The 20,279-nt window shown below is 55.8% G+C and overlaps 2 protein-coding genes across 2 annotated transcripts; one reads left to right on the top strand and one right to left on the bottom strand.

Annotated features, from left to right (window-relative positions):
- Positions 1 to 4,106: 4,106 nt before the first annotated feature.
- TRIREDRAFT_77025 (P-type ATPase-like protein) lies at positions 4,107 to 8,127 on the top strand (the record flags this gene model as incomplete). The annotated part of the gene is made up of 3 exons (XM_006964599.1): positions 4,107 to 7,481; positions 7,545 to 7,954; positions 8,010 to 8,127. 3 exons carry the CDS (start codon positions 4,107 to 4,109, stop codon positions 8,125 to 8,127), a joined length of 3,903 nt encoding a protein of 1,300 aa, XP_006964661.1.
- Positions 8,128 to 8,363: 236 nt separating this feature from the next.
- Positions 8,364 to 17,645, bottom strand: TRIREDRAFT_47175 (transmembrane amino acid transporter protein). Its single transcript, XM_006964366.1, has 5 exons — positions 15,189 to 17,645; positions 14,906 to 15,119; positions 12,839 to 13,004; positions 11,994 to 12,629; positions 8,364 to 9,635 (listed from the first exon to the last, which is right to left on the bottom strand). The coding sequence occupies exons 1-2, from the start codon at positions 17,280 to 17,282 to the stop codon at positions 14,949 to 14,951; spliced, it is 2,265 nt and encodes a 754-aa protein (XP_006964428.1). The 5' UTR covers positions 17,283 to 17,645; the 3' UTR covers positions 8,364 to 9,635; positions 11,994 to 12,629; positions 12,839 to 13,004; positions 14,906 to 14,948.
- Between the last annotated feature and the right edge of the window lie 2,634 nt (positions 17,646 to 20,279).

The following is a 20,279-nucleotide window of genomic DNA, read 5'->3' as shown; positions in this document are numbered from 1 at the left end:
AAATCTTCGAAGAAACTTGACTTGTGTCGCAAGAGAGGCGACTTCTGCATGCCGCCTGGAGGAGCTGCCTCGGTCGATCCAATGCTGGCATGCATGCTGGCGCTCCGCGGTGGAGGAGGGGGTTGAAGGGATGGGGAGGAATTGTCTATAGGCAGTTGCTGCATACTAGCCCGTTTCCGTGGCTTCACCTTGCTTGTAACCAGGTCAGGCGGGAGGTCAAAAGCCAAAGAAGAACTTCCCTTGGACTTGTCTGCAAAGGTTTGGGCGTTGGGCGAGTCCGCAGGTTGTTGGGGAGGGGGGCCTTGACCGTACTGGGCTGTCGATGGGAGAGACGGGCCCTGAGAGGAAGGTCCATAGAACGAAGGCTGTGACGGGGTCATAACGGGCGTGTATGCAGACGCAGAAGCCGAACGTTGCTGAGTTGGAACGTAAGAAGTCGGCACATAGGCAGATGCCGATGTCACACTGCTCGCTTGAGAGCTCAACGGCGCGGTCTGTGTCGGCGGCACTTCTTCCTCAAGGTCATCCAGGAGTCCTTCGTCGTCACTACCCAAAAAAGCAGCAGCATCAACCTCTTTCTCCCCGGCTGTCGCATCTTCTTCAATCAAAAAGCCCTCACCATCATCGTCGCTGGCGAAGGCTTCCTCCCATTTCGACGAGAGATCCTGGCTTGAAGCAGCTTCCGTTCCGTTCGGCTTGTCATGGCCATCGAGGGCGTCAAGCTTTTCAGACTGGGTGGCAGGTTCTGAGGAAAGCCCCTCTTCATCCCATTCAGGCGTTTGATCTAGCGTTGGCTGATGAGAAGTAGGCTCTGGACTGGCAGATGCCAAGACCTGCATCGTCGACTTTCGTTGTAGCGGCTGGACGTCCTCGCCTGTGTTTGTATCATCCTGGGCATTTTGGCTAACCTGATTGAAGAAGTCATCGTCTTCGTTATCATCGTCAAAAGAGACGATCGGGGACTTAGTGCCACCGGCTGGAGTATTGAAGTCCGCATTTGAGTGAGGTATCAGCGGTACACCTTCTTCAAAACGCGCTTCGGATTCGACATCCTCAGACCATTGCACGTCTCCGCCAATAGACCTGGACGGTGCATGACCACGCTTCGAATCTTTCCGGGGTTCAAACGCTGCGTCTGAGCTGGGCTCAGGGTGAGCCTCAGCCTGATACTCTTCCTCCTCGACGTGACCATCTCGCTCCGTTTCCTCAAGTACATCAAGTGCCTGGTTCGACGGCAGGTGCACATCGTTGATGCGCTCTGGTTCCTCTGCCATCAATGGCACTACAGGAAAGGAGTTTGTTCTATCGGACGGCGACATGAATTTGAAGGGATCCGTGTCAGTCCTGGCGAGGCCCCACTCAGTCTCGTCGTTGTCGCTGAAGCTGACTTCGTCGGGCACCGTCCGGGTAAAGGACATGGAGCTCGAGTGCTGAGAGGTACGGGTTGTTGTGGCAGTCGTATCATCTCCTGCTGCTGCTGCTGCTGCAGGCGCTGAAGATTCCGCGGAGGTCTCGGTAGCTTCGTGTCGAGGCGCGGGCACCTCCGAAGCTTGCCCAGCATCGCCCTCCGCACCGCCATCAGCGTCGCCACCGGAAGGAGAGGCTTGCTCCTCCGTATCCCGTCCAACCTCGTGAAGACCCCATGCCGTCGAATCTTCGTCGTGCTCAAAGGCAAGACCGTTAGCCTCGGTCAAGGGCTCGGCGTGGTCGTTGTGGACTGCTTCGGCATCATGTATACTGTTTGGCATCAGTGCCGGATTCCATGATGAGGTGATTGCCTCGTTGGCCATGGTCAATTGGAGACCGCAAGGATCAGCTCCTCACGAGCGAGGCGCTGAACAGAGGCTTCTAGACTGGTCAGTGATTGTCAGTTACCCAGACAGAAGACGATGGACGACGCAACCAAGTTCTGATGCTGGAATCCACAGAAGCCGCGCGCAAGAGCAAAGACAAGCCGCGGGCAGAAGCATGAAAAGGCACCTACCTTGTACAGAAGGAACTCGAAAGAGAAGCGATGATGGATGGCTTAAACGGAGATCATGTTCGGTAGAAAGGGCAGCACAAACCCGCAGAGCGGATATCAGATGAAGAAGCACAAGCTGAAGGGCCAGTTGGCACGAACTGGGCAATACTTGGAGGCGCAGGAGAAGAAGCGACCAAGCACGGGCGTCTTCGTTGGTACCTTTGCGCTAGCGGAGGCGTGGAAAAGTCGCCCGCCGCCAGGGAACTGCTGGGGGGGTACCTGGCAGTACCAGCTCGCTACCTGGGCCGAGCTGCAATGTGTTCCTTTCAGTGGCCTACGAGGCACGAAGGCCGGAGTATTGCCAAGGTCGCATTCCGTCGCGATAGTGGCCGACCTTGAGGGCTGCCGAGGCTTAGCCGGCGCAACATCCCACCTTGTCAGCGCCTGCAGGAATGTCCGTCCAGCTTGTTGGACGCGAGTTGAACGAACCCCTACTAGGTAGGTATGAAGCCATCACACGGTTATATTGTACAGCCTATCGTGATGTCCACGACATGTCGCCCGCTGATGCCTCTGGCTGTCGCGGCAAAGTTGGTTCTAACGGTGCTGTCACTACAGCATGTTGCCCAGTGGCGAGTGCGGATGCGGCCAGCAATCCTGGTGGAGGAGACCCTCGGTCTGACGACCTCTGCAACACCGTCTCACCCACAGGGCCTTTTGATATCGTCGAGCGTATCGAGTCACCTGCCCGCTAAGGCCAGGTTTCACAACCGCCGCGCCTCCACGGTGCCTACGGTTGCCCTCACTATGCCCTGGTCTTGGCTGTATCGGCGCCTTTGCGGAAGATGCCAGGCTTCAGATCTCACCCGGACCGTGCGTGCATCTGCCCGGGCTGTCGTATGTAGTAGACCTGTAAGTCCGGCTCTCCGGGTGAGCATTTGCAAATCCCCGCGATTCCTGGGCTGCTGCTTGCCTGCAGTCACTATCGAAGATCCCTGTGCCACGGGAGCGGTCCCCGCAGTAGCCCGAGATGTGATGGATGGCTCTCATAGGAAGGTCTTGACGGCATGCCGAAAGACATGTGACGGCCTTGTCCAGTCGATGCTGCCGTTAGAAGCTGCCTGCATGATACTGCATTGCTACCTTTCTATACTTCGTTCAGTGGCAGCGGGTTGTGCAGATAGATGTGCTATCATTGTGGTGTAGGATTGGATGCGAGGTGCATGTGCTTTGTCTGGCGGGGAAAGGCAGCAGCATGGTTCGAGAGCCTGTGTTGGCCATCAACCAAGGAAAGGAACACGTACACCGATGGTTCCCAGTTGCAGAGGTAGGTTGTCTTTCTGTTGCTCCAATCACCAATCAAGGCCTTTGAATCCCAAAGGAGCTGTTCGTGGCAGCCCGAGAGAGGAATTCCCAGGATCGTGTTCATTGCCATGTTGGCTTGATTCGTGCGATAAATCCCCTGCAATCCGGGCATTGGCCTGACCGCTGCAGCTCTCATCTAGCTGCAGCTGCGTTACTCCATTCAAATCCATTGCTGAGCAAACACACCCGACAGCACTGCGGCCACCGTGATTCCTGCACAGTGAGGTTATGCGCATCCATGGATGGATTCAAACACCAATTTCTCAGGGATGTCGCCTATAATTGTCATCCAATCTTCAACGTCTCTGGGAATAGCTGGAGAGCTTTGTTTAGCGCACGTGTGGCGCTGCGTCGGCGCCCCACCCAGGCTCTAACGGAGGCCCCTGGCTCTAGCTTTAGCGCGAGGCCTTACGTATCCCTTCTGTTTGACACTCGATAGATAATACAACAAACAAACAACCGACATCACCAGCTCCAGACAGAATCTCTTTGCGTTGACCGCACAGGGATTTGATGGGCACTCACATGGTACTTTGAGACTGCATACTCCATCAACCAGCATAGAAGCCCCGCCCCTGGCCGAGGACCCGGATTATCTGACAGGACCGATAATGCTCCCCGCCGCACCGTGATCGTCGACCGCTCTCATTCATCAACAGCTTCAGTCGACCCTCTTCTTCCTCTTTTCGGCTCAGACTGCAGCATGAGCATCCGGCCACGGTGGCAGCTCTTCCATAACGCAACCCACTGCCGAGGTCCGGTATCAGCTTGATGCGGGATGCCTCCTTCACCCACGTACCAGCCGCCCGAGTCTCCCTCCAACGATTCCGACTCCGATCTCGACCTTGACATTCAAGAGCTCGACCCCATCTCGACCGAGCCAGCGCGGGAGCTGCAGCAGAGCCATCCGGCAGAAGAACAGAGAGCATCGAGAATAGCTCTACGGAACTTGCGTATGGGTGGTCTGCGGCGCGCGAAGCGGGACAGTGGATATGGAGACCTCGGTCGGAACCGACAAGACTCAGATGAGCAATTACACGACTTGATAGAGGATCACGACGAACCTAGCTCTAGGCATCACTGGTCTGAAGACGGTGGAAATGGAGAGGACGATGCGCCCTTGTTAGGCGGCCAGGGCTCACAGGGCTCAAGACCATCCACGTCCCGACATCTAGGCTCCGGGCTACGATGGCCGCGCTTTCTCTCGTCTAAGAAGCCCGACGACAGGGAAACGGAGGAACAGGCAGACGAGGACGATCCGTCGTCCTCTCGAATGGTCGCCGTGGGTTCCACCCAGACATCTCGGTTCCCGACCAACATCGTCTCCAATGCCAAGTATACGGCATTCACTTTCCTTCCCATCACGCTATACAACGAGTTCTCATTCTTCTTCAACATGTACTTCTTGCTTGTTGCGCTATCGCAGGTGATACCAGCCCTTCGAATCGGTTATTTGTCGACCTACATTGCGCCACTGGCCTTTGTCCTTTGCATCACCATGGGAAAGGAGGCGTACGACGATATTGATAGGCGGCGAAGAGACAACGAAGCAAACTCGGAAGAATATCATGTATTGCAATTTACGGAACCCGGAATGTACCCAAAGAGCGCCAGGCCGCGGCGACCACTCAAGTCAGAAACGGTTGGGCGAAAGCCTCGAAAGGTACAAGCCGGTCGCCATGACCTCGCCGCTATCCAAGAGGACGAAGACCAGCCGACCTCGGTTGTTCAGGAAATAAGCCGCAAGTCAAAGGATCTGCGCGTAGGTGATGTTCTCAAACTTACCAAAGGGCAACGAGTGCCAGCCGATGTCGTGATTCTACAATGTCACTCGACGGAAGGGACATCAGCCAACGAGCCCGCCGAAGAGGAGGAAGAGGAAACGTTGCTCGCGTTTGACGAGGGAGAGTCCAGCTCGAGTGCAAAGGGCAAGGCACCCGAGGCACCGGCAGTGCAGAACGACGCACACAGCGGCCCTTCCGGCGAGACATTCATCAGGACAGACCAGCTGGATGGAGAGACGGATTGGAAGCTGAGATTGGCATCGCCGCTCACCCAGTGTCTCGCTCTGGAGGAGTTTGTCCGCCTCCGAATCACGGCCGGCAAGCCCGACAAGAAGGTCAATGAGTTTGTTGGAACAGTCGAGTTGATGCCTACCAGGCAAGCCGCAGTCAGCCAACAGCCCAGGCCGGAAGGCGAGAGCAGCAGCGATTCCAACTCAGCGGCGCTGTCCATCGACAACACCGCTTGGGCCAACACTGTCATTGCCTCCCAGGGAACCACCTTTGCGGTCATTCTGTACACCGGCCCGCAGACCCGATCCGCGCTGTCCACGTCTCCTTCTCGCTCCAAGACCGGTCTTTTGGAATATGAGATCAACTCCTTGACCAAGATTCTCTGTGCTCTTACGCTGGCCCTGTCCATCATTCTTGTCGCTCTGCAGGGGTTTGAGAAAAGCGGCGAAAACGCGTGGTACATCAAAATCATGCGATTCCTGGTCTTGTTCTCAACCATCGTGCCAATCAGCCTTCGGGTGAATCTCGACATGGGCAAGAGTGCATATTCGAGATTCATCCAACGAGATCCTGGTATTCCGGGGGCGGTTGTGCGCACAAGCACCATTCCAGAGGATCTGGGTCGGATCGAGTATCTACTGAGCGACAAGACGGGAACACTGACCCAGAACGACATGGAGATGAAGAAGATTCATGTAGGCACCGTTTCGTATGCCAACGAAGCCATGGATGAAGTGAGTTCGTATGTTCGACAGGCCTTTCACATCCAACCCACAACCGACCCTTCATCTCACGGCGCCCTCGTTACTCCTTCTTCAGCCATGTCCAACACCGTCAACGTGGGAGCCACTCGCACACGACGAGAGATTGGCTCTCGCGTGCGAGATGTGGTGCTTGCTTTGGCGCTTTGCCACAACGTGACACCGACATCAGAGGTCGAAGACGGCAAGGAAGTCACATCGTACCAGGCGTCCTCTCCCGACGAAATTGCCATTGTCAGATGGACGGAATCTGTGGGTCTGAAGCTCTCGTACCGTGACCGCAAAGGAATGGTGCTGGAGTCGACTGAGACGGGAAGGCCTGTCGTGCGAGTCCGAATCCTCGATGTCTTCCCGTTCACATCTGAAGGCAAGCGCATGGGCATTGTGGTTCAATTTCTCGACAGTATGCATGTCACCCACCCCGGCCTGGGCAACGGTGAGATATGGTTCTATCAAAAGGGTGCGGACACCGTCATGAGCTCGATTGTGGCGGCGAACGACTGGCTCGACGAAGAGACGGCCAACATGGCTCGCGAGGGATTGAGAACCCTGGTCGTCGGAAGAAAGAAGCTATCGCATCAGCAATACCAAGAGTTTGCTTCTCAATACCACGAAGCCTCGCTCTCTATCACGGGGCGAGATGCCGGGATGCAGAGGGTCGTCTCTCGGTATCTGGAGAGCGACCTGGAGCTGCTGGGCGTAACGGGCGTCGAGGATAAGCTTCAGAAGGACGTCAAGCCGTCGCTGGAACTGCTTCGAAATGCCGGCATCAAGATTTGGATGCTGACGGGCGACAAGGTCGAGACGGCGAGGTGCGTGGCCATCAGCTCGAAGCTGGTTGCGCGAGGCCAATACATCTACACCGTTGCGAAGCTCACCAGAAAGGACAATGCCCAAGAGCACCTGGACTTTCTCCGGAGCAAGACCGACGCCTGTCTGCTTATTGACGGAGAGAGCCTGGCGCTATTCCTGACGCATTTCCGCATCGAGTTTATTTCCATTGCCGTTCTCCTGCCCACAGTCGTGGCCTGTCGATGCTCGCCCACACAAAAGGCCGAGGTCGCGAAGCTCATTCGCGAGTATACAAAGAAGCGGGTGTGCTGCATCGGAGACGGTGGCAACGATGTCTCCATGATCCAGGCTGCCGACGTGGGAGTCGGTATCGTCGGCAAGGAGGGTCGGCAGGCCAGTCTGGCAGCCGATTTCTCGATTGAGCAGTTCTGCCACCTGGTCAAGCTGCTGGTGTGGCACGGGCGAAACAGCTACAAGCGCAGTGCGAAGCTGGCTCAATTCGTCATCCATCGAGGTCTGATTATTGCAGTGTGTCAAACAATGTACAGCATTGCTCTAAAGTTTGAGCCTGAGGGCTTGTACAAGGTTTGTCCGGCGCAGGGGGAGAAGGAAGCATCAGCGGACGGCTTTTGACTGACATTGGCACAGAACTGGCTCATGGTTGGCTACGCCACCGTCTACACCGCGGCGCCCGTCCTGTCGCTGGTGCTAGACAAGGACGTGGACGAAGACTTGGCGAACCTCTACCCCGAGCTCTACAAGGAGTTGACGTCGGGCCGGTCGCTGTCGTACCGCACATTCTTCGTCTGGGTCCTGGTGTCGATCTACCAGGGCGGCATGATCCAGGGCCTGTCGCAGATCCTGACCGAGGTGGACAGCAAGAGGATGGTGTCGGTCAGCTACACGGTGCTGGTGCTCAACGAGCTGCTCATGGTGGCCATTGAGATTGTGACGTGGCATCCCGTGATGATTATGAGCATCGTGGGGACGTTTATTTTTTACATTGGATCGCTGCCGTTTCTGGGCGACTACTTTGATCTTGAGTTTTTGATTACTTGGTGAGCTTTTCCAGTATTCTTTATATGAGGAGTATAATCTAACTTCTTGCAAAAGGGGATTCGTCTGGCGTGTATTGGCCATTGGTTCTATTTCCTTGATCCCGCCGTATGCGGGTAAGCTGATTAGCAGAACGATGAAGCCACCGTCCTATAGAAAGGTGCAGAATCGGTGATTTTGAGGATTGGCCCGGAGAGGGGGTTGTGATAATGCACAGAAAGGGGGGTGGATGAAGGATTGAAGAGGCGTCTTGGCGACTTGGTGATTTTTGTCATGCGTGCCTATATCCATGTGCGATGTTTATATAGAAGTTGCTTGTCATTATGTCTTTAGAGAACAAACGGAACGGTTCGACGTTGCTGCCCTGCATCTTGTTGGTGAGATATGATCTATCGTGTATCACCCGGTCTATAACTTCAACACGAGCCAGTCGTCTGCCAGCCACGGGTGTCTTCTCTGAAGGCGAGCAGCGACGCCGCCCACGGGCCCCTGAACCTGCTGGCCGCGCAACCACTGCTTGGGCCCAGCATAGTGCGCAATGAAGCCGTCCGGGCCGGAAATCATGAAGAGATTCTTGCCAGCTCCGCGACCGCATTTGCAGTCATCTGCCGCGGCCGGCGCTTCAAACTCTGGCGCCAGCTCCAGCATTGCCGCATCGTGCAGACGGCATCCGGACGCTGACGAGGAGCGGCTGGAATAAGGGGCGGCAGAGGAGGAGGAAGAAGGGGGCCCTGATGTGATTGCCTTTTGGAGGTCCGGCTCGCGGAAGTGCGTCTGCTCTTCGTCGATGGCGACTTGGATATGCAGGCGCTGACCGTACTGTAGTTGCAGAGCCTGGAGCTGCTTTGCAATGGGGCTTGGATGTTGCAGCTGGGCGTTGAGCTCTTCTGGTTCGCTGCCCCTGACGGCCCAGAACCGCCGCCACCACGAGGGTTTCCGGACGGCGGGATTGCTGCCGGCTTGCTGCTGGACTTCTTCTCTCTTGCGCACTGCCCAGAGGATCTTGACGTTTGCTTCAGGGTTGCGTCCCAGGACTGCTGTTGCGACTTGCATTGCCGGGACGACGCCTGTGCCGCCCGCGAGGAAGACGACGCTGTTCATTGCGCCGAGGCGTGCGGTGACGTCGAAGCCGATGTGAGGGCCTCGCAGCCAGACGTCCTGGCCGACGCCCAGACGACTCAGATACGTCGACATTTCTCCGCCCCCGATGGCGCGGACGTAGAAGCTCAGCGATCCATCGGCGGGATTGTGTCCGGTTAGGGGAGGTAAGGGCGTGTAATGCCGTGCGATTTGTACCTGTGGCTGCTTGAACTCGACGGACCAGAGGGGATACCGCCATGACGACGAGGAGGAGGAGGAGGAGACGAGATACGGGAGAGAAGGGTTTGGCGTGTGGGGGGAAATTGTGAAGATGAAGGAGGTGGGGGAGATTGCTTCGCGGGAGGTGATTGTGTAGGGTACAAAGGTCTCGGAGTTGAGGAGGGTTGGCTTGGAGGGGGTGGTGAGGTAGTAGATTGTGCTGCCGAGGATGACGGCGGTGGTGATGAGGAGGGGGATTCTACGTGAGTTTCTGATAGAGCGGGAGTTGGGGTGAGATTGGGTGGTTGTTGAGTATTTTCGGAGAGCTTGTGAGGGTTGCTGCTTTGGTGTTGTTGAGATGGTTCGTATGAGAGGGTGTGTCGTCTGAGGTGGTGGGAGGTGATGAAGTTTGGCCGTTGCGAGAACGGCTCGTCTGCTTGCCATTGCAGGGATATATATATGACTTGATGTCAAGATAGTTGAGTGATCATTAAGGAGAGATGATGACAGATATTTGATCAATTGAACATCAACTCAGCTGATAACGACTGTTTGAAGGTTGAGAGCGAAGCTCATCAGAAAAGGCATGCGTAGAAAAAAGTAGTATAAAATCCGGTCACGTGCCCTGAAGCCTCTCGCCCAAACTCGACTTTGTAAGTGAACCAAGACCTGGCTTCTCCCTAACCGCAACATACAAAAAAAAAAAAAAAAAACGACAAATTCCAACGCCACTGCGCCATCCTGAAATCATGTTATCATAGAAGAATAAGAAAGAAAGTAGGAACCCAGAGTGAATCAATCAGACAATCCGAATCTCGAGGCTGTTCGACTCGTACACCCCCGAAAACTCATCCGGGTTCGACACATCGTCCCAGTCCGCCTCGCCAATCTCCTCCTTGGCCCGCCTCCACACGGACATCCATTGCCCGCGCAGCTTGACCGTCGCCGAGCCGTTGCCGTCGCCCAGCTGCTGCACGGGCACCGGGTGCCGGATCACAATCTCGGCCGTGCGGCTCTCGCCCGGGCCCAGCGTCACCAGGCTGTCTGCGGGCGGGGGCCAGATGCGCTTGAGGGCGATGGTAGGGTAGCTGAGAGGCTTGTTGTTGTTGGTGTTGATGTTGTTGTTGCTATTGCTCGAAGAGGCTGAGCTGTCGCTGTCGTTGTTGTCGGTGTTTGATGACGATGATGATGATGATGATGGGACAATGGACAGGTTGCCCTGCTCGAGAAGCAGCCCGTCAAAGGGCGATTGGTAGGGCGCAATGGTGACGGGGTGCGGGTTGTTGTTCTTGACGGTGGCCACGATGGACGGCGGCGAGGTTGTGCCCTGGCTGATGGAGACGTTGAGGCCGGCGAGGGGATCCGAGGACGGCATTGTGTGTGCTTGTCTTTGTGTGATGTGATGTGTGTGAAGCGTGTGATGTGCCTTGCTTATAATCCTCCGATATGGATTCTCTCTTTCTTTCTTATATGATGGGGGCTCTTGTCCAGTAATGCTCGATAGGTGAGTCGTATCAACTTGTTGTTCTACTCGATTCTTTGACTGGTTCAGACCTCGGAACAAGCACAAGCAAATTTGCAGGACAGATAAGAAGCAGAAGAAGTCTTCGAGAAGGCAATCCTCTGACAAGAAAATCGCCGAATGCGGCACCTTTTTAACGACAGAACCCTCCGTCTTCTTACCCCCCCTCATCATCATCATCCTCCTCCTCCTCCACCCCCCCCTGAAATGGCTGAAGCGTCTCATCCAAGGCACACTTTTTCGCTTCACACTCCATCGACGCATGCAGTCATCAATCAACCTCATGCACGGGCACACACACAGAGAGAGAGAGAGATGGAGTGGGGTCATATGAGCGGCATAAGAAATCGTACGTTGTGCAATAAAGTATTACATCAAATGTCTTACAGAGTCGAGGAACGTCGCAAGGCTTGGCTGAAAAGGCACTTTCTCACACCTCCCCTCTCTCCCTCCTTTCTTTCCCTCCTCTTCTCTACTAGTCCTACATAGTAGTATCTGTGATGGATTTTGCCAAGAAGGCGGCCCAGTATGTAGCCATTTAGGGGAGGGGGGCAGCGTGACACGGGGTTGCTGGCGATGACGCCGATGAATGGATCGCCGCGAGGCGGGAATGCCGAGGGAAGGGGGATGGATCGCTGCTGGGGTAGGACTGCGCTAAAATACCAGGGACTCACAATGTTCACACTCTGTGAGACGGGAGTTGTTATTACCTACTTACCTTACCTACTGCTAAGTACTTTGTACGACAAGTTTTGAGTCCTACGACGTATGTAGTAGGTAGTAGTAGTATTATACTAGTAACACGCAAAGAAGATTATGAGACATTGGCTCCATGGACAAGTTGTCACGACGTAATATTGCACAGAGGGCGCGTCTGTCACATGCTCCGATTTCTCTCGACTTTGTCTGAGCCAATTGCCCATTTGTCGGTTTGAGGCGGGACTGCGGAATAGGTACATGTAATAGCTGCATGCCTTTAATCGCACGATTCAGCTTCCGCCCTGAAAATATCTCTCTTCTCCTGTCCTCCGCCCGGAAATCTCCCGTGAGGATTCAGATTTGTAACAAGTCAACTACCCCGTCTATTAGCATAATGTAATGCGTTTTCACAGCCGCAGGATCCGTCGGTGTGCGTCGATGCCGCCCCGGAACTTGTCCTCCACCACCCTCCCCGCCATCACCGTCTCGCCCACGATGCCCTCGACGTGCCTCGGCTCTACCCTGCCGTACCAGATCCCGCATCCGGCCAAGGGATGCCTCTCGCCTCCCTCCGTCGTAAACCCGGGCGGGATGTAGATGATCACGTTGCCCGCAAACTTGTGTCCGCCAATGTGGCTAATGAGCCCGACTCTCGCGACTCTCTCACTGCTGCTGCTGCTGCTGTTTCCGCTGTTACTCCCCTCTACCCTCTTCTTCATCTCGTCATCGTCCTCCTCCAAGCCCTCCACCCGAACCGCCTCCCTCGCAACCGTAAACCCCTTCCTCCCAAGCTTATCCTCAAACTCGCTCCTCAGCACAGGCCCCATGACGCCGCACCGCATGTCCCTGCCCCCGTGCCCGCAGATCAGCACCAGCACGTCCGCCACGTCCCGCACGCCGGGCAGCAGGCCCTGGAAGGCCGCCTTGCGCGTCAGCCGGTCGCGGTGCGCGGGCGACAGGCCGGCGTGCGCCGGGTGCAGCCGCTCCGGCAGCAGGAAGCCCTTGGCCAGCGCCTTGACGCTGTCAAACGACACGCGCGGCAGGAAGGGCACGTACTTGAAGCTCGGCAGCAGGTAGACCGACGTCGACTGGATGGCCTTGCGGGGGGGCGCCGAGCTCGGGAAGGACGAGTTGATGACGGAGATGTGGTGGAATGGCTGATTCACAGTGCAATTTGGTGGTTTAGCTTTGGAGCATTCGATAACATCTCCCCTCGAGTGGTTTCATGGACACACGTAGTTTGTTTGGCACTTACATCCGTATACTTGCCGCCCCGGCCAAACAGCTCCTTGAGATCCGCAGCCAGATTGTCCCCGCTGTTCTCGTCCTCAATCTTGGACGGCCAATCGTCCTTGCCCGTGCACACGACGACGTGCTCCGCGTATCCGGCCATGACGCCGTTGAGCGGGTTCGCATGGTCAATCTCCAGCCCCTCCGGCATGGCGGGCGTCTCGGCGCACGCGCACGTCGGCGAGGGACATGTCGGTACCGTGGGGAACGGCGGAGGCCGGGGCCTCGTGGTGATGCTTCGTCTGGGAGCTGTCGTTCTCGCGGCGGGGATGACGCCAGCGATGGCGGCTCTTCTGGGTGTTGTTGGGAGAGCGGCGCATTGCCGTCGGGTCGGAGTGCTGCTGAATTGGCGCGGCTGCTGCCTCGGGCTGAGCTTCGTTCTCAGCGGCGCCCGGAGCTGCTGGACGGGTAGAGAGGCTTGGAGAGGCATGCGCAACGACATGCTGGCGACGGACGGCAAAGGCGGGAGCCAGCGCTCGACATGGTGGTCAGTCTGGATGTTATTAATAAAAGGCAAGCTCAGATCCGATCCGATCTGCGCAAGGACACGCTCAGGTAATAGAAACTCGGCCTGCAATTAGTGGCCCCAGATATTGCTAATTGTCGCGCGGGCAGTGGCCTTTGTCCATCGGCGCTGGCAAGGGTCCGGGACAAGGTTGGATTTATCTGTAGCAGCACGGAGAATTTGAAAGGTCAGAGTTCAGATCTCGGAGACCGAGATGCGGACTTTTGCTCTGCTTGGTGTTGCGCGTTCGGTTCCGCGTTACCTCTCCACGGAACGGCCCCGCAGCGCTACGTACCTTACTGGGAAAACCTGTAAGGGCACTAGACTTGCAAGACCACGGCTAGGCTTGCAGAATAGCTGCTAGGATTGCGGGAGCCTCTAGACTTGCAGAGGTCGCTAAGGTTGCAAGGCAAATGTAGCTTCCTATAGTAAGACCTATAGCAAGATACATACCCTTTACCAAGCTCATGTCGCTCTTGCCCTCTCTCTCACTTTCCGCTCACATCTTTTTAAAGCCTCAGGCACCAGCAGGCCTTATCTTCACATTTTTTTTTTCTCAATCTCTCTCTTCCTCTTCCTCTTCCTCTTCTTCATCATCTTCATCATCATCTTGCACACAGCACAAGGTCAGTCAATGCCTCACATCCAGCCACTCTGCAATACCAGGTACTAACATTTGCGCCGCTTTACAGGTCCCACTACTAACACGCACACACACACGCACACACACACACACCCGCTATTGGCGCCGCCGCCGTTAGTCAGATTGGCTGCTGGATTGGCTGCTGGATTAGCTGCTGGATTGGCTGCTGGAGGCGTGGCGTTAGGTAGAATAGATACAAGTAATGCAACAGCTTTTCACTAGTATTTTCAGGTACCTCTTCTCTCTATAAGCCAGCCAATCAGAAAGCTGCATTATCTTCTGCAAGCCTAGGCCACTCTGCAAGCCTAGTCCAGGCTGCAACCTTTGCACGAGGTTCAAGGCATAGCTTTTTTTGCAAGCCTAGTGTTAGTCAAGCAAGCCTGCTAGGCTTGCAGAGCCCCTACAATTCCCAGTAAGGTAGGTAGTTGGCGGCTCACGAGCAGAAATCACAAGGGATTCAAGGAAATAAACAAAGGAAAAAACACATAGTATGAGCCACCCAAATCTTTGGCTTGTAAGTGTCGTCACTTGCCAAGTTGATGTTGCTGGCTAACTTGTTGCTTGGAACCCAGAGCCAAGGTAATGGTCGGTTGTCAGTCACTCTCAGTGTAAACAAGACCGCAAGCTACCTACCTTACCTCAGAAACGTCACGAGAGTTCCGAGCTATCACAATTTGATAAACACACATCCCCAATTGCATCAAACGTATTAGATCAAAGAAACCCGCTATAGTTAGCCCCTCGTCCTATCTGCACGGCATCCTCTATCGCTTATAACCCAAATGGCCTGCATGTAAGTACACGTAAGTGAATAGTCCTCCTCTATACAAGTCTTTGCAATCTGATCATTTCTTCTCCCGAATCCCAAGCCTCATCCCAGTTATCCAAATAAATGCCAAACGAAAACAGAACAAAAGCCACTAAAAGTAAGAAGGAAAACATAGAATGAAGTGTAACCTGCAGCCCGCTATTGCGGAGGTATGGCAAGACAATACCTATACTGAGCCCTCGTTGTCCCAGGCGTCAGCATGTCCAAGCCTATGTGCCCCTCCGATCGCAGTATCCGGGCGCCTTGGGCTCCGAGTTGGCCCAGCTCATGACCGTCAAGCTCGTCGTGTAACCCATGGCGATGAGGCCAAAGATGCACAGTCCAATGTCCGAGTATCGCCAGAACCTGGATCGCGCAACAGCCTTGTAGTGAAGCAGAGGCTGGAAAAGATTCATATCAGTACATCGTACATGGAAAAAAAAAAAGGGACGGCATGAAGTTAAACTTACAGGGTAGATGTAGACCAACGGGATGCAGGCAAAGTTGCCTACAAGGGCGACAAACTTGTCGAGGTTGTCGGCACCGCCCCAGGCAATGGCGGCACACATCATCACGACGAAGAAGCGGAAGATGTTCTTCTGCCACTTGATCCAAGGGTTGTACTTGCCGCTCCTCGTAAAGAGTTCGGTTTCGGCGATACGGATGGCAGGGAAGATCTGCAGTGGCGTCGACAGCAGGATGGCCACCGAGTACAGCAGCTGCACGACGTTGACCATGCGGTTGTCCTGCGGCAGGTTGAGCAGCACGACAGTCTGCGTCTCGGAGCCGTAGGCAGCGTACGAGATGGCGCCCATGACGGTGAAGAGAATGGTGATGATGATCATGACGAGGAACATGACCTTGGGGAACTTTTCGGGGTTCTTCATCGACTCTTGGATGGGGATGATGAGGCCAATGCCCTCAAAGGTGAAGATGGCCGTTCCGATGAAAAGCGTCCAGTCCCGCTGGTTGAACATGATGATGTCGGCGAGGCCTTCGGCAGCGAGCGTCAAAACATCGTAGTAGAAGAGGTACGCGAGTCCAATCAGGATAAAGGCATCCGCAATCAGGGCCGTGAATCCAAGCTTGCCGATATCTCGCAGCAGCGAAAAGGGCAGGAAGACGACCATCTGCATCAGAATCAACATCGGGATGCTGATTGACGTGCGGCAGTCGGTCACGGCCAGGATGAAGGCCTGCAAGTTCTCCGACGTGAACACAATATAAGCCGCGACGAAACCGATCTGGCTGAGGACAATGGAAGCCAGAATGATGGCCCGCATCCATTTTCCGTACAGAATGCCACCCATGTCACCAAACGAGCCCTCGACCTTGAGTCGCGTCGTGACCAGGAGAACGAAGCAGTAGTAGCTCAGTAACGCTACACCGAGGAGGACGAGGTTGCTGAAGAGCATACCGCCGTTGAGATAGGCACGCGGCAGGAACAAGACGCCGGTTCCGACAAAGGACTTGAGCAGCAGCAGGGCCGCGTTCATCTGGCTGTTCTGGCCGCTGCCGCCGCGCACCTTTCTCTTCCGCGCCTTTTTCGAAGGGCCCAAGAGCGCGCTATCTTCCATAGGCTCTTCGTTTTCTTCCTCCTCGTTGTCCTGACCAGATTGGAAGTATTCGTTGGGGCCCAGGACTTCGTCATCTTCTTCCAGCTCTTCACCAGCAAAGTGTCCATAGATGGACAAGAATTCGAGAAAGCTTGACGTGAAGAGTGGTCGGTTGCTACCGGGAGAATCAGCACCTCCGTAACCATCTTCGGGATGTCCTGAAGGGCTGATGACATTTCTTCGAAGATGGTTCCTCCGGAAGCCACCGGGCACCTTGATGGAGCTGATGTCGAGGGTCTCGCTCTCAGGCTCGGGCCTCGAATGGTCGAAACTCTTGCTGCGCTGCATCTTCGTCCTGGCCTCTGCCTGCTCGGTCCATTTATATATGCCCCGTGTCACGTCCCCGCCCTGCAGACGCAGACTCGAGAACTCGTCGTCATGGAGGCCGGCGGTACCAAAGCCGAAATCGGCAGTCTGCTTGCCCTTGCCAGTCTCCGACGATGCCTCTGACGTGGGGTGCTCCATCTCGCTGGGCTGCACCAGATGCCTCTTGATAATCTCGGGATCTTCATAGGGCCCCGTGCTCTCGGCCCCAGGGCGGCCTCTCGAGTCGAAGGAGCCATAGTTTGTCGGTGTGGCAGAGCGGCCATTTCCCGAGGGGGACAGCGGACGGAGCGGCGGCGTGCCGACGCGAGCTGAAGGCGTGCCATGTCGCGGCGGCGTTTGCCCCAGGGAGTCGGACAAGGCCGCGGCCAGAGCAGACACGCCAGGACCTTGGGCGAAGGACGAAGCGTCGCCAGACGCGCCACCTTCAGGTCTTGTGAATCCGGGACGGGGCGAGCCGCTTCTCATGACGGGCGACCCCGACCGGATCGGCTCGGCAAGTCTGGCGGTGACCTCTCCTCGGGGTAGTGACGATGAAAATGGCCGCTGCTGAGAGAGGCTGGGTGAGGATGACATGGGGACGGGGTCCTGGGCCAGCAGCCCGCTCCTCGCCGGTGACGACATTCTGGTCGGTTCTGTTGTGTTCTTCTGTGGTAGCTGCCTTCTTTCTCGCTCGGGTCGAGTCTTGTTCTCTATCGCATATCGGTCTCGAAGAGGAAAGCTGTGTTTGTCTGGGCGTGCCGAGGGAAGCAGCCGCGATCGCGAGGGAGACTCGGTGACAACTCCAAAGAGCGGCAGATAAGGATCAAGGGACGGCGCCTAGCTGGGACTCGCGGACAGGGTGACGATCCGAGGTCGCTCCGGCGTGCTGCTTGAAGTAGGAGATGCTCGACTACGGAGCGAATGGAGATGGGAAAGGTGAGGAGAGGATAGGAGAAGGGAAGAGTGAAGGATGGAAGGCTGGATGGCAGAGGTGCAAGCTAAAGGTCAGAGAACGGCAATCTCAAGCTATTAGTATGGATGACTGAAGGTTTGCCTGCCAAAAGGTCCTTTGAGGTGCACTATCAAATGACGGAGAAGCCACGCTAAGCCGCCTTGGCGGGTACGAGGTACGCAGTCGGAGAGGCCAGGAACGAGGTCGGGGGCAAAGCACGAAGTATCGGTACTTGCGCATTGCAGGCGCTCCTTACAGCGGCCTGTGGCGGTCACAGCACAGCTGAAGCGCTCCAGGCGCCGAATCTGGGGACCGACAGCACCGCCCCCAGCGATCATGTCTGGTGACCGGCAGGGGAGCAGTGGTGGGCCTCCAGCGACGGGGGTCCCGCTGTGACCGCCCAAGATCGGCTCGATTGGCAGGGAGAGCGCGTCGAGGTACCTGTACTTCGGTCCGTGGACGGAGAGCGCCGCCTGAAGCCTGAAGCGGCAGCTGAGAGGCAGGGCCTACAATCGCACAAAGCCAATGCAACTTGAATGCCGTTTTGATTGATTTCCATCCACAACATCATCGAATCTCGTCCAATCCGACCAGCACGCAGCCGCTGATTCGCGCAAATAGAAAGCAGCAGGAACAAAAGAACCGTTCCAGCGGGTACCGGGTCCAAGACGAGCATGAGGAAGGCTCAGTTTCGAACAATCCTCGACTCGACACCTGCCCGTTCACTCTGCCTCGCCGTGGAAAGGGTGCTGGGCGGTGGATTGAAGAAACGAACAATGCTGTACTGGACATGGATGCTGCAAACATAAGCCCCGACTTGTCTTCTGGTGGGTGCATCCAGGCTTATCGTGAGACCCGGTCGTGGCCAAGAGCAGAGGTTTCTACAGATCCGAGACAGCGGTGGTTGGGTTATACGACAATTGTTCGCGGCACTCAATCGGAGACAGCTGATTGCTCCGTCCGCTACTATCAAGCGCAGACGCGGAGAGAACCCTGCAAGGTTCGATATTCGATGGTCACGCCGTGTCGAGTCTGCTGGAGATAGCACTGACACACGCAGCATGATGCCGTATTACTTGGATCCCAATGGCCATGGCCAAGCAGCCACAAAGTGATATCTGCAGAGAATTCAATTCGCAAGACCCGACTATTTCAGCCACCAAGGGCCAGACACCGCGCCTCCGGATAAGAATGGGCAAGTCTTAATTGGACGACGACGTTATCAGCGCGCGCAGGCCGGTACACACACTGAGCGGTATGGCTGTACGGAGTATGACTGTGACTTATCACGGGGCTGGCACCACGCGTTGAGCCGGCTGCTGACGCTGGCTGGGCTCTGGCTTGAAAGCCTGGGTTTGGCGATAATCAGCCATTCTGCCCATCCTTTGATGGACCCATCCCTCCATCCCCGGGAAACACTGCCCATGGGGTAGGCCAGATGGCTTGGTCATGCCGGGCGCCTCGAAACTGCATCAACACCAATGACAGACGGGACGAGCCGATGAGTTTGCCTCGACAAGTGCCGCACTAGATGGGAGATGGTCTGCTGAGATACCTGACTCTTACGGATGGCCCTCGGTGTGCAGTCTACCAACACACCAGACAGTGATACGACCATTTCTCAGCATTTGCGTTTCTCTCGACACCGTTGCCGTGCATCGTGATCTCCTTCTTCACCGGCGGAACTCCTCGACTGGCACCAGTAAACGACCAGTATCAGCTTAAAGGATGGTGTCTCGCCCACAATGAAGTGCCTGGCTTGGAATGCCGTCATGGCGCGTGATACATGACTTGGGCGGGGCAACAAGGATGATCGCGCATATGCGTGACAGCCTGCTGTTGACTATTGACAGACAGAATGTACGAGCATATTCCGGCTACTGCTCCATGCGCCCTGAGGTGATAACCAGATTTACAGTGGTGATGATCTTGGAGCTGAACTCAGGTTGGCATTCAGTCATGAAAAGAAGCTGGTGTTGACGGCATCTCGCAGCCCTGCTGTTACATCGAGGACAGCCGTCGGTATTAGTATATCGTCACCCTCGTCTGGTGCTGGCGACAAGGGTCACAAACTGCCTGCAATTCGAGCTCTACTAATTCCCGCAGAATCCGGCTGGAGATCAACTTGCCCGTGCTAGGATTAACGGTTGCCACCCTCCCACTGCCTGGAGCTGACATTTTCCGCCTGATCCTGAGGCTTCACGGTCCAGAGGTTCGATTAGCCACCATCGACGGCGATGCTAGCAAGCTTAGATGACGGGTTCAAGGGTGGATTTGACACCAAAAGCGTATGGGTCAAGGGCCTTGTCCGTCACAAGCGCCGGTCCACAGACAAAACTCCATTCATGGCACAAGCTCAGCAAACAATACGGCGAGAATCGCTTCGCTCCAGAACAAGGAGAAGATTCGATACCGCCTCTGAGGGGCAAAGGAGCCCTGATGTGACAAGAGCGTGCATATTCATCATGCACAACAACAGCTTCAAACCGGATTCTGGCGGCGAGATTTACCTAACGAGATGCCACCAGCACGAGGGTGTCGATGGCAAATGGCTCTCTCTCAACGGCTGCCCCGCTGCAGATCCCCGACCCGTGGTATGACGCCGGTCCTGGTTGACTGAAGATTAACGGCATTTGGTTGCTGGTATCATGTTTAATTTAGCAGCTTCTCGGGCATTGATATGGCCA

Source organism: Trichoderma reesei (genome assembly GCF_000167675.1).
Source record: "Trichoderma reesei QM6a unplaced genomic scaffold TRIREscaffold_7, whole genome shotgun sequence".
NCBI lineage: Eukaryota > Fungi > Ascomycota > Sordariomycetes > Hypocreales > Hypocreaceae > Trichoderma > Trichoderma reesei.
This window is presented reverse-complemented; position numbering and strand designations above follow the sequence as displayed.